Source organism: Homalodisca vitripennis, chromosome 3 (assembly GCF_021130785.1).
Source record: "Homalodisca vitripennis isolate AUS2020 chromosome 3, UT_GWSS_2.1, whole genome shotgun sequence".
In the NCBI taxonomy this organism is placed as follows: domain Eukaryota; kingdom Metazoa; phylum Arthropoda; class Insecta; order Hemiptera; family Cicadellidae; genus Homalodisca; species Homalodisca vitripennis.
Window position 1 is genome coordinate 118,506,139 of NC_060209.1, and position 14,937 is coordinate 118,521,075.

Sequence of the window (14,937 nt, forward strand, 5' to 3'; positions counted from 1 at the left end):
ATAAAAAAGTAAGTAAGGAGCCAATTTTGGGACTTCTTTGCTAAAGTCACACTAAGCTCTGGCAAGGACCTGGTTATGAAAACTGAAGGATGGTGTTTTTTGAGTTCTCAAATTAACCATTGTATTAAGGTCTAGTTCCGATCTTCTTTTATTGATTGGTTACCTGTATTTAGTACCTTACACTTTATTTATATGTGTGCAAGAATAGTTTTAATATGTCGTTGCCCACTGACAAAGTTTTAAAATAATAATATATTTATAAACTCCCAACTTAACTGGGTAAACAGAGTAACGAGCAAGAAGTAACGTTTCAATTTACTTACTTTGGTATTCATCTATGGCGGTGTTATTTTTATAAATATTACTAATAAGTATTACCATAGTCTTAATAATATAAGAAAAAAATAAAGTCAACTTGAAATAACAAACTTGGCCTAATAAATTAATGTAACTGAACGAGACAGATAGTGTGACAGTAGTAGTACCAGAATAAAATGTCTATTCACAACTACTGTTGCATATGCTGCCGCCAATAATCGAGAGCATCAATATTCTAATAAATGTTGGGTAGGAATGAAAAAGGAATGAAATGAACGAAAAATTAATAAGTAGTAGAACGTGAAGTAGACATCGTTACCGTTCCGAAGAGTTCGATTTATAGTGTTGCTCTAGAAGCAGTTGCCACTTGATGAACCAACTCAAAGAAACTATGTGATATAATTCGCGTTGGAACTCTAAATTTGATCAGTGGTAACGAGTTTTTGCTACTTAAAAGTATGCAATATTTATATCAATTATATGTATAATAAAAGCAAATCAAACAGTAAAAAAAACGGAATTGTTTTTGTTATAAGCTAAGCTACAGACATAAACAGTTAATCATAGTACATAACAAGCAGTAATATAAGAAAGTTAAAGCAAAAGGCTAGTTTAGAAAACTATATTTCGATTAGTATCAGAAAACATAATTGTATTAATTTTGTCACTGAAATAATCCAACATGTCCATAAGGGTTCATTGTACCATACATTTTACAGCAAATATTCCTGACCTAAAGCCTGTATTCTAGATTACTATTGCTATTCTATTCAAATACCTTAAATACTAAGTATTGTATTGTCCTCCTGTTCCTTCCTTCACCCACAAGTTTATTCTGAATTGCTTTATTTTCCATCATTATTTTGTCTAACTCTGCTCTATCTTCATCTCCTTATTTTCTCTCTCGAGCACAAATAATTTATTTGTAATTGGTCATATGCCCTATTTGTCCACGTGAGTTGCTAATTTCTTTGTACAGCCCAATTAGTTGTCATAAAGACAATTTATCCTACTGTTTGGGTCTCCATGTTGAATTTATCACACACACTGGTGATGAGCTCGGCCTTCTGTTTCTTATGATTCGACAAGGGAGTGAAAAATCATTTAATATTGTTAGCCATTTAACAAAATGTCTACGTGTGAAAACCAAACGAATAGGATGTAAGCGTGATGCGAGCCACTAATAGATAACTGCACGTTAGCTCACCGACAATCTCCGATCCGGTTGAGTAACAAAAAATAAGTTCTGAGTCCACTTATGAACTGAGTAATTAACTTCGCCCGAGTCTTTGTCCCTTTCTTCAAACTAGACTTTTTAAATTACAATAACAACTTATAACAATTCAGATAAAAATTGCAATAGTACAATGACGATATTACCAATAAATAATAACAAGTACAACATTAAAACATGATTTATAACAGGAACAACGACAAGTTTTGAGGTTGACTCAATAATAATTCTACAATACGAGTTGGTATCTGCTGAGATCCCAAACGATGGTCTTGAGTTTATGCTTGAAACCCGCAGAGAAGAAGACATACATATGGGGCGACAGTATTACCCAATGATGGGCATTACCCAGCTTCATTAGTCTTGAGATGGAAGCATGTTGTGGCGAAACCGTTTGACGAAGAGGTCTTGGGATCTTGTGTTGACCTGGGTTTTCAACTCTTTGAGGGATGACACTAGACAACAAACAACTTTATTAACTGTTTAACAAGTAGCATACATGTAATAGGTTTAGTCAGTAGAGGCTAAAACATATACATGGCTAAAACTAAAAACAAAAGAAATAAGGGAAGAAACTCACTTTGATTGTAGAATGGGTTTGCCAAAAAGAAAACCGTCAGTTTGTTTTCAATTAATTTTGATGTCTTCAAGGTTCAAACTGAGTTTGGAAGTTTATTTAAAAAAATATAATACCTTGGTGATGCAGATTAGATTTAGATTTAGTGAGCCTTTTTTGTGGAGTATTAATAAGACTTCTTTTCCTATTATTGTATCGATGAACATCACTTCTTAATATTAAGCTCTCATTACTGTCCTTAATAGTCATAATGACATTTAAAATTAATAGATTAACGCAGTCATGATATTCTGGGTTCTAAACGATGGTCTACAGCGAGTACTTGAGTTAACTTTACATATGATTCTAAGAGCTTTCTTTTAAAGTATTAAAACACTATTTGCACTAGAACTGCCTCCCCGTAGACTGAGCCCATACTGGATTAGGCTTTGAAAAAATGCAAAATTTGCTGTCTTAACATATTCAACATGGACGCAGTCCCTTAGTTTTCTCAAGAGATATATTACTCTAGATAACTTATTACTTAAAATATGTACATGATCATGCCAAACTAACTTACTATCTAAGGTTATGCCCAGTAGGTTAACACTATCTTTACAAATATTTACATTACTCAAGCTAAATGTCATTTTCTGTGTTTTATTCACGTTAAGCATAAAAAGTTTGGCTCGGAACCATCTCGAGACAGAGTTTAGTGAGCCCTGCATCGATATGACCAATTCATGTATATCAGCATTAACATCAATCAGCGTGGTATCATCAGCGTAACAAATTACTTTAGATTCGGTGTTACAAGATATGTCGTTTACCATAACAAAAAAGAGTAATGGTCCAAGAACGGATCCCTCTGAGACTCCGTGCACTACAGCACCTAACCGAGAGCTACGACCATTTACTGTGACAATCTGCTCTCGGCCGCCCAAATAAGACCTGAATAATTCCTAATTAGTGTGATTTATACCGTAGTGCCTTAATTTTTCAAGCAATATACCACGTGATATACAATCGAAGGCCTTACTGAGGTCACAAAATGTTACCCCCGTATTTAGCATATGCTCAAAACCATCTAGTAAGCCACTAACCAGGTGAGAGATTGCACTCTCCGTGGAAATGCCTTTCCTAAAGCCGTACTGGGTATCCGAGATAAAACCACCACCCTCGAGAAACCTTTGGAGTCAAATCTTAATAAGAGACTCAATAACCTTCCCAAATGAAGATAGCTCTGGGCAGCCCACAACGTTGGTAAGTATATTGTAGAGAAAGGAAATGCTCGCAATCTTACAACGCTATTGGAGAGGATTAAAGCAAAGCTGGACCTCAATTTCAGAAATGGGGGAGTCCAATTAGCGATAGCCCAACTGCAGTCATATGAGCGAAAGGAATTTTCGCTGCACTGATTGTAGACTTTCGATCTGTAGCCCAACTTTCGGATTGTAGACTTTGAAAGATAGAAATGTGACCAGACGGTGGAGTAGTATTCAAGTTTCTGACGGATAATTAAGCAGTACGACATACGAAGGGTACTGATCGAGAAAGGTTCCCTGGAGAGTCGAAACAAAAGACCCAGGAATGTATTAGCACTTAAGTAGATACTTCTGACATGATAGTCAGGTTGGATGTAAATATGATTCCAAGATCACAGATCCCTGTTCATAGCTTGAGGATGTTTAGCCAAACTTGAATTTAAAACATATGGGGCTGGTACTGTGGTGGAAAGATACTATCTTGCAATTTGTTGGGTTAAGGTTCATAAAGTTGCATCTGATCTACTCGATAACGGCCTCAAGAGACTGTTGTAGGTGAACGGAGTCTCGTGCGGATGAAATTTTTGAGAATAGCTTGACGTAGTCAGTGAAAAGAGGAGGAGTATAATCCGGAATGTGACGGGGAAGATCTTGATAAACAAATTGAAAATGAATGGAGCCTTTAAGGAGTCTTGAGGGACGCGAGAGGTTGATACAAATTGTAGTTGGGAGTTGCAGACTGCAAACTTGATGGTAAGACTTTGCTCCGCTAGTTTCGTTTCAAACCAGCTCAACAGTGACCAAGGGTCCCGTATCCCTTTAACTTAGCGATGAGAACAGGGTGAAAAAAACGGTCAACGCTTTAGCATAGTCCAAGCAGAGAACGTCGGTTTTCCCTACCCTCGTTAAAGCCTGATAGGTTACAGTTCTGGAGCAAAAATTACATTAGTTTGAGTAGATCTGCTTCGCTGAAACCAATGCTACTCGTCGCACATGATATGGGAATTGATGGGATGATATCTGATCCAAAACTAAACCTTCAAACACGTTATATAGACCTGGTAGGATAGCCTGAAGTTAAAGGCCAGAAGCATGTCCTTGTCTTTTGGTATAGGTTCTACGTAACCGTGTTTTAGGATGTCGAGAAATGTGCCCAGACGCAATTAATTGATCATAAGAGTAGTGATCTAAGGAGAGATTAGTCGGCACAGAATCGTAAAACTGAAGGAAGTTTAGAACTTCCTAAACTTCTATAGTTTAGAAAAAAATCATTAGTCAACTGAATAGTTGTAATTTAATATACATGTATAAACCTTTAAACGACCACTGTAAAAACAGAACCAGAATTTATTTCAGGACGATGTTCAAATCATCGGTATTTCAATGACACTAAAACATCGAACAAGTGATCACTTTACCTTAAGGGGAGTGGGAAGGCCCTATACCCGCCATGTTAAATTTGTGAACTTTAGGTACACTTTTCTCAGGAACTATAAGAGATATTGAGTTGGAATTTTATATCTGTATACCCCTATGTATTGTAAAGCTACACTACTAGAATTATTTTAATATCTTTTTTAATTGTTGAAAAAAATTTTTTTTATATGCTATTTTTTACTAACTTTTTTACATAAAATTTTTTTCTCAGCAACTACAAATTTAAATGTTATAATTCTAGTGCTGTTACTTGGTATTATGTAGGTGTACATGCATACAAAATTTCAACTCTGTATCTTTTATAGTTCCTGAGAAAAATGTACCTTTGTACAAAAAAAATCAAATTTCGGTTAACGAGGGTTAAAGAAAATCTACTCACAGTTCTGCTTAGAAGAGTCCTGCACCATAATCTGGATCATCAGCATCCATTTCCTTGTCTTCTTGCAGCTTCCTCTTAGCTTTCCTGGCCTGTCTAGCTGCTTTTGACATTTCTTCTGTTGCCTTTTCTGCTTTCTTCAATCTTATTCTGTCCATGGTGCGAAGTGCGTCGACCGACTTTTTAGACATTTTTAGTCCTAATTTATCAAACACCCTCAACTTACTGGAATAACCATCATTGAAGGTTAAAACTGCATCATTGGCACCAAGCTTCAAAGTATCTAACCTATCAAATGTGTTTTTTGGAATTTTTGACCAAACTATGTTATTAAAACTTTCATTCTGGTTTTGTGTTTGGCCATGAAGGCACTTTTTTTAAAAGGTCAGGATTTGACAAGTCAGTAAATATTTTTTTCATGGCAAGTAAGATAGCTTCAGGAATGCTGTGATTATGGCTATAAGACTGCTTCAGTTCTTTTGATTTATTATAGGCACACCAAGAATCAGCTCCCTTTGGGCATAGGCCATGTTGGGGAGTTTTGTCGGTCGACAGCTTATGGAAATAGATGGCCCATATATTCCTTCTCATGCCTTGTACTCCAGTGTTATCCGACACTGCTCGTCTAATGGCTAATCCATAATATGTCTGCAACTTGTCAATATCTAGATCAGTGAGCCTATTTTTACCTCCAATCTTTTTACCGTCATCCAACATTTTGCCTTTATAATCCCTTTTTAGCTGCCGAAGTCTCGTCCCCATTCGTTTTTGTATGTGGCCGATACACTCAAGCTTTTCTATCTTTACATCTTTACCATACGGCTGTTCAGAAACAACTGTCTGATAGCCCTTACTATCACCGTCTCCTAAATACTTTACGTATCGCACACCGTGATCAACAGAGTCGTAAAACAGCTTTACCGCACCACTAACCTCCATTGTACCACTTGAACCTTGGAAATTTTTTGTGCATACCTGAGCCTTAGGAACTTGCTTAGTATTTTCAGCCATAGTGCAAGTATGGCAAAACTTAGACATAACATGCATGTCAAGAACTTTGGTAGTGTCTACACTAGTAACAGACATAATTCCATTTTTAGATGTGTGGCCGCGCTTCTGCCACGACCCATCCAACGCTACTGCCAAGTCAGAATTACCACCATTTTCTGTGACTGCTTCTTCTCGTGCTAAGGCCATACTATCTTTAGCACATGCTTCTACAGCTGTATTTAGTGTTTGTGCGTATACAGAATACTTTTGAGGTGGAGATGGTAGATCAAGAAGTGAACAAAGAATATTGCCTGCGCTAAGACCCCGGCCAATAGTTCTCATACCATAAATAAATCGTAGGTTTATGTCATATTTATTGTTTTCACAGAGGTCTGAGTTCCTGAAACGAACTCCAGTGGAACATTTTGAACATGCAATGTCAACATTTACAGACAGTCCATGTCGTTCTTCCTGTGACACAGCCAATTCGACACAGTCATAGCCACCGCAATGTTTACATCGCACAAAACCTTTTATAACCTCACTTAGTTTGTCTACATTAAAAATACAGTTACCATTACCTTTGGGCTCAAACCTGTCATAAACAGAGAAGTTCAGTTTTTTTTTAGAAGAACTTGGTCTTTGTGAAGTACTGAGGCCTTCAGGAGTAGTGATAGAGCTAGGCCTAGGCTCCGAGGCAACACTCGGTGTATGTGATTCCACTAACTCAACTGATTGCAATTTTGTGTACCTATTCCCTTTGAAAGTACTTTTCTTCTTATAAAATACATTTAAACGAGGCATTGTTAAAAACACAACACAACACAATGACTTGAACTCACAAGGAATAGAACTCACAACGAAACAAACTCAGAAACACTAATTTTGTTTATGTTGACAAGAACAGTTGTAATAGAAACAAACAATTCAGAAAAACAACAGATGTTAGCAGTAGACAGTACTGGCTGGTACTACCAACATAACAAAATCAAAACACACCAACTGTTTTGTGTAAGTAGTACTATACAAAGTGAGGCCTACTCTGGCGCTACCATAAAGCAAAAAACTTAAAACATACTATGTTGTTATATTTAATATGTTATGATCTCACCATACCCCATTCTCTAAAAATCCATAGCCTGTCTACACTTAAGAGAGCCAACACTCCCAATAAAAATAATAAAACTCTTAACATCAAGAAAAAACCACTTCAGCATATCACTACAGATGGCTAAGAGCAAATCAAAACAGCCCATACTCCACCCTGCCAAAAAGGCAGAAGAAACTAGTAATGGAGTAAATCTAGGTTTTCATCCACAAAAAGGACAATGCTCCCTACCCCATTCAACATCTGGAGAAAGATCCAAAATATACTCCAAAGAAAACCTTAAAAAAAAACCAAAGTGTTTGGAACTTTTAGAGTACACAAAGGACCTCCAATGACAGCAAAAAATTCGTGAAAGCAATGACACTTTTTTAGACTTCTTCAACAAATACATAGGTGAATCTTCAACCGAAATCAAGAGAACAGCAGACACCTACATGAGAACAAATGACAGTACTAATACAATGTCTCAGAAGTCATCAAGTTAATTTTTTTTAGAACAATGCCACCTAGCAAAAACCAAGGACTAGAAATAGCAAAAACTGGCAATGGAAGACAAACACACGACATCCTTAAAATTCTCCACCAAAACACTGACAGAGTATCCAACAAAAATTGATCATGTAAATGAACTCCTAATCAGTACTAAACCAGACATACTTATTCTTACAGAACATGGACTAAAAACAACCGCTCCTGCTTAACACACGACTTACTGGATATACACTAATCACATACTTCAGCAGGAAACATCACCAGAAGGGAGGGGTTGCAATATATGCCAGTGAAAACATCTCACTACACTCTGAGGCCATTGACATATCTGATCTTTGTAGAGAATTGACATTATAAGGTGCTCTAGTAAAAATTAAGACAGAGCATACATGTGTTTATGTCTGGGTATCTACAGAAACCAGGGAAATCTGGAAGAAGACCTTGAGATGATGTCGGAGATATTAAACAAAATACCGACATCAAAATAATAATGGGAGATATTAATATTGACATTATAAAAAGTGGACCCTGACCAAAAACATCTGTCGGAAATTCTCTTAAGTCATAACATGACACGACTGTCTCTTCCTCCTACTAGAATCACGCCTACATCAAAGACCTCCATAGATTGTGTCTGTACAAACCTGGGACCATGAATAGTTAAATGTGACGATCATTAATACAGCAATATCAGACCACACTGCCCAATTATGTACAATTAGAAACATAATGAAACACAAAGATCAGTCCTTGACTTCAGAAAATAGAATACTCAGTTCGAGAAACATCATGAACATGGGGAGTCTGCTAGACCTACAAGACTGGAAAATAGTTTTCGAGTCAGTCTCTGTAGATGAATCATATGAAAATTTTTGCAAGATTCTGACAAATGCTTTGGACATAACCTGCCCTGTCACCAAGTCAAAAAGGAAAAGAACAAAGCAAAAAGTTTCTGCAGACAGAGAGGACAGTTCAACTGAAGAACATTTTCCTTAAGGCATTTGACAAATATAACCTGACAGGACGAGAAGAGGACAAGGACGATGCAATGGCAAAAAAAAGAAAGCATATGATTCTGAAACTAAGAACTGTTAAACGACTAGAAGTAGCAAAGAGTATTGCCCTATCAAATGACAAACCAAAAAAAACACTTTGGAAAATCATTAACAATGGAAGGAAGATGGGAGAAAGAAAAATGCTACCAACAAACTTTGCATATAGAAGGACAGGAAGTAAAATGAACCAGCTGCCGTTGCGAACCATCTAAACGATCACTTTGTCATGATTGCAGATAACACTCTAAAACAAAATGGGCAGATCAACACTACTTTCCCAGTTCCCCAAAACCAACATCACAACATACCAAGCCTTTTTCTTGCACCCAACTACAGAACAGGAAGTAATCAGTGTAATTAACACATTCAAAGCAAAAAACCGTCTGCAGTGGTGGACGGAATATCAGCAAAAACTCGTAAAAGCTTGCAAAGAACAAATCCAGCTACCACTAACTGACATTGCTAATAAGTCTTTTGCCCAAGGAAAAATTTCCAGAACTACTAAAAGTAGCAAAAGTCTACCCAAAATTTAAGAAAGGTGATGTAACTGATGCAAACAACTACAGGCCCATCTCCCTTATCAGCACATTTTCTAAGGTGATAGAGAAACTTGTCCTAGCCAGATTATTACAACATTTGTATCAACATAACCTGTTTTAAACAACAAACCAGCATGGCTTTATGGCAGGAAAGTCAACATCTACAGCCATAAATAATAAATAATAAATAAAAATGCCTTTATTTCAAGCGTCTCTCAGTGTACAACTGTTTTACAGAGTAAACTCAAGTCAAACTTAAAATTAAAAACTACACATTATTTTCATGGTGCACATAAATGTAATAGTCCATAGTTGACTTAGTCGAAACTATTATTGACCACTTAGAATCTGACAACATTCCTGTGGCAATACTCCTTGACTACTCTAAAGCCTTCGACTGTCTGGACCATAATCAACTTCTGGAAAGCTTAAGAACCTGGGTATTGAGGGGGAAAGCAGCTGACTGGTTTGAGAGCTACCTTCTCAACAGAAAACAAATAGTAGAGATTAAACACATGGATAAAGGAACAATTCAGTCTGTGAAATCAAAAACCCAGACTACAAACAAGAGGTGTGCCACAAGGTTCTGTACTGGGACCAGTCTTGTTCATTTTATTCACGAATGACTTCTCTTCGTGTGTACAAAGCCATTTTACACCACTTATGTATGCTGATGACACGGTGTTACTGCTAGGTAATAAAAATCCAAATATTATAGCAACCACTGCCACCTTAGCTTTAAACACAGCAATTGACTATTGTAAAACAGAATAGCTTAGTTGTAAACCAATCAAAGACAAAACAATTAATTTTTGGAAACAAAAAAAACAAACAGTAAACAAGACTTGCCAGACCTTGAAACTACTGACAGCACCACCTACCTTGGCATCACACTCGACAAACATCTAAATTGGACACCTCATGTGGATAACCTCTGTAAGAAATTAAGCACAGGAATCTACGTCATAAGAAGAATTAAGACCATTAGTGATCTCAACACTGCCAAAATAGCCTACTACTCTCTTTTTGAACGCAATCTTCGATATGGCTATTGGTCTGGAGAAACTCATCCAAGACAAATGTGCAACGTGTACTTATTCAACAAAAGAGAGCTATAGGGACACTTTGTGATCTATCACCCAGAGAATCCTGTAGGGAAAAGTTCAAGGAGCTCAAAATCCTAACTATAGTGAATTTGTACATACTTGAGAGACCATAACATATGCTAGAACAAAGACTCTAAACCCACTCAAGACTGGATCACAACTGCACACATACAACACCCAGCATGCAACAAACTACTGCCTCCCTGTACACCGCCTGATTAAATATGAAGAGAAGCCAAGCTACATGGGATCCAAGCTTTGGGAACCATCTTCCAGCAGCAGTGAAGGGGACAGATGACCAGCACCTGAGACAACGGCTTGGCAACTGGCTAAAAAAACATCCATTTTATTCTCTTGATGAGTTTTTTGTTCTTGATTTCAAATCATGTTTAATCACTTGACAATGTACATTTTTATGGATTTATTCCACATGTTATATTTGACGCAAAACTGTTCTTGAAGAATATGTTAATAAAGAATATTGTCTATTGTCTATTTAAAAAAGTATATTTAGAGTTATCGTATTTATTTTCTAAAAGCAGATACTTAAAGAAGAAGTTTCATTCTACAAAACTGCATTAAAAATAGAAAATCTAAAAAAAAAATTTTTTTTACCCTTCCCACTCCTCTTAATCTAGATCTAGATTCTAGTCTCTACGAACAGCAACAGCTGATCTAATTTTACATAACAGTAGTAAGTAACCTATTACAAAATACGTACAATACAAATCAGTCAGTCAGTGAGTGGACAGAGATAAAACAATAATTGTCATTTATGTTGTGTAGTGGGTTAACTTTTCTGAAGTGAGGTATTCAATACATTTCACAAATTATATTTACTTAAAATGATCAGGAGTTGTTTATTGTGGCATTCTCATCATGGTAAACTTTCCTACCTGAACTTAGAGGTAACATTGTATATTATTTTTTAAGATATTTAATTTTTTAAGTATGCTATTAAACGTTTTCATTAGGCCTGGGCTAATGCAAGAATAAGGAATAACACTGTTTAAAAAAGGAATTCGGAACTAGGTTAGTTCTTTGCTGTTAATTTATCTCATTATAATAGACACTTTATTTTCTCCCATAATTAAGTGTATTGTCCCATGTAACTACGAAAATATAACATTTGGAAATCAGCAAGGTTATTGGTTCATTGTTTAATAAAAGAATGGTAAATCAAGGATAATGTTGAATGTTTTACTTTAACTTATTCTCCTTTAAAACAGGTCATAAACCACTTCTTGTAATCTAACCTATTTTACTGAACTTTTAAATTTTCTGTGAAAATTTATTTAAGAAATTCTGAAATTCAGTTTCGGTAATTATCATATTAACGGCCGGGGCGGAACAATACGACTTTTGCGTTCTTAACTTATTGGAATCGTCCTATATAACAAAAAAGTATAAGGTTTGATATGGGGGAAATGAGAAATAACGAAGTTCTAGAAAATAAAAAATTAAATAACTTTCCAGTAATATCTCCATGTTCTACATCCACGTCTAGCGTCACGTGACCTTTTGTGGCCAATGATTGAACCTCGTGATGACGTCATCGGTTGCGCCGCCATCTTTGCAAACGTAAATGAGAAATAATACAGAAATGAGCAGAATTTTTGATCAAAATTAATAATGTTTTTCTTAATTTCGAGAAAAAAAATTAATTACGAGTGCCTCCGGCCATGCTGCCGAAGATGTCAATAAAAGAAAAACATCCCTCGAGATAGTACCTATCAGTAAAATATAAAATTCTAGAGGGGCTGATCAAAAATATAAATTGAAATGTAATGCAAAGGCAATTATGTAAAGTTAAAAAACTAAATAAATCATGAAAAACTCAAATATATAGATGGATATTAACAGAGAACACTTACCATTAGTGTGTTGGCGGATATAGCTGAGCAGCAGCAACAAAAAAGTGGTGGAGCCTGGTATGTGGGTGGGGGTACTTTGCCTTAAAAAGGAATTCTGCCAGGTACCCAACAAAATGGTCAGTCCGGACACCATACCGAGGGATGTTGGCCCTGACTTCCCTCCAGTGTCTCTCAATTGTGTTCGTGTGGGCGCCGGTGTTAGGGTCGACAAAGTTTATTGAGTGATTTACCGTTAAGTGCCTAAATCCCTCGTCACCGAGACAATTGTAGGCCCGCCAACAGTCGCTAACAATTGTGGTACCTGGCAGAACCCATTGTTGAATTATGTCGAGCAGAGTGTCCCTATCGCGTTGATCTACAGGAACAAGGAAGGACTCTCTGCTCTGCCTTTCTATTCCCCCAAAAACCCACTGTCCCTGAATATTTCTGCCGCGATTGTACTTTCTCTTTCCAAATTTTGCCTCGTCAATTTCAACGACTGTCAAAGGTCCGCCAATTTTCTTCGACGTCGTTGAAATGTGATGAAAGTACACTTCGCGGCAGAAAGAATACCAGTTCCACCACACAATTTGAAGAAACGCCAAACTCCAAGGAAATGTATCGTTGTCTCGGAGGCTTGAGGTGAAGCAACGTGGTCACCAAACCAAAATAGGTCTCTAAATCTAGTCGCGTTCTTTCCTGAAAAATGAACCTGCCCGAGCAGATTTTTTAAAATTGCAACATTTAAAACTTTTTTTTTACTACTTTTCCTAATTTGTCTATCACAACGAAACAACAAAGTCTCCCGGTTTAAAAACACCACTCGACCGCACGACGAACAAATACACTCATTTTAAAAAATACCATGTTCAATTAAAAAAGAAATAATTTCGTTTCGGTTAAAACGTAAGCTCTTTACGTGCCCTACGAAACACTCCGACACACACAATTCACTAGGGTTGGTTGAACTAGTGGATGGTTGATTCATCATTGTAAACGCACTGACTCAATCCGACCTACTGAACACGATATCTTGTGTAGAACTGACCTATGTCCCGGACAACTCAGATAACAGGTATGCTATCAGGCTGTTATCAGTCCCGGCCGCAGATAATATTCAAGTAAACAGATTATCCAGACACAGCACACAAACTGAACATTAAAACATTAGAAACTTAACCACTTATCAATATACCCCCTAAAAGTCATGTTATTTGTCATTTGCACCCCATAGTACTATATATATTTTTTGTTCAGGAGGGTGAGCAGAATACGTTGGTAACGTTAAATTCGTGATTTGCCGCCCCGGCGTTTAATCTTACTGGTACGCTATTATCGATCTTCGATGTATGTAAAAAACGTACACAATAAGAGTTATTATAAATTACCATAACAAGAATATTGTACATTACAATTTTAAAGACATATTTTACAATAACATTACAAAATCAACTATGGCCTAGACTTAGATATCAAAGAAAACTTACAATATTTATTACTTGCCCAGTTTGGTATCAGTAAGTACCTAACTGCTTTTGTGAAATGGAGGAAAGAATTTTCCCCATGTGTCACCAGGAGCCAAACACACATGTTAAAGACTTAAAACAAATCTCGTCACTTGTGAGAAATATCTTGCATATTTTTCCCTTTTTATCGTCATTTTCAAAGTTTCAAAATATTACTTACTTCTTGTTGTTTATTGTTTACATTAAAATTACCATAACTAATAAGTAGAAATCATACGCTAAGTTAATAAAATTGTAATATAGTTATCCTTCGAAAGAAAACAATCGAACCATTCGATAATAGCAATCGAATAACAAGTGTAGGCCGTTTATTAAATTCTACCCCACTATAAGCCTAATGTTGCATTATGATATACTACTTTTCTAGCTTGGAGTGATATTTCCTCGTTTTACACCTGCAGTTTGTGTCACGTAATTATGTTATATTAAAAAATAGTATTTAAAATAGTTTTAAACCGCAATGATATCATATTTATTAATCAACTTAATATATCAGTTTTATAAAATTTCCTACAAATCATATTTAAATAAAAATTGTGACTTTGCAGGTTAAACGATGTAAGACCACACTCAGTGATAAGGTATTAGCTCATATTGCAAATGGCCCGGGGCTGGAAAAATTCGTATCAGAAACAGGTACAACAGAAGAAACTGATTGGAGTAAATATGATGGGAAATTACGCAGGGAAAAGGGTGAAGAACAGCGTTTACGTCTACCACCATGGTTGAAGACAGAAATACCTACAGGTATGCTCCATACTTATATCTTATGACATGAAACTAGTCTTGTAATTTTTGTTAGCCCTCTGTTTATTCTCTAGTGTGTTCTAGTTGTTTTGTGACCTCTTTGTCTGATCAGTAAATCATGATGAGATACTTGAAATAACTTTTAACTTTGAAATGTTATTTCTTCTGTTTTCCATCTTCACATTTTTTCGTCTTTGAAAAGAATTTGTCAGGTTTGTTAAAAAATATATAAATTGGACATATTGAAAATCATATTTCATCATGAACTTGTTATGAGTGGTCTCTTTAAAAATATTTTCTTTAAACTTCTCACTCTTATAACATAGCTATGGTGG

At 36.1% G+C, this 14,937-nt stretch overlaps 1 protein-coding gene across 2 annotated transcripts in view; it reads left to right on the forward strand.

Annotated features, from left to right (window-relative positions):
- The first annotated feature begins 11,152 nt into the window (after positions 1-11,152).
- Positions 11,153-14,937, forward strand: part of LOC124357404 (lipoyl synthase, mitochondrial) — a 50,143-nt gene continuing 46,358 nt past the window's right edge. For both annotated transcript variants that reach the window (XM_046809170.1, XM_046809169.1), the window contains exons 1-2: positions 11,153-11,384; positions 14,404-14,602. In XM_046809170.1, the coding sequence (XP_046665126.1) occupies positions 11,322-11,384; positions 14,404-14,602 (262 nt within the window). In that variant the 5' untranslated portion in view covers positions 11,153-11,321. The remainder of the gene's footprint in view (positions 11,385-14,403; positions 14,603-14,937) is intronic.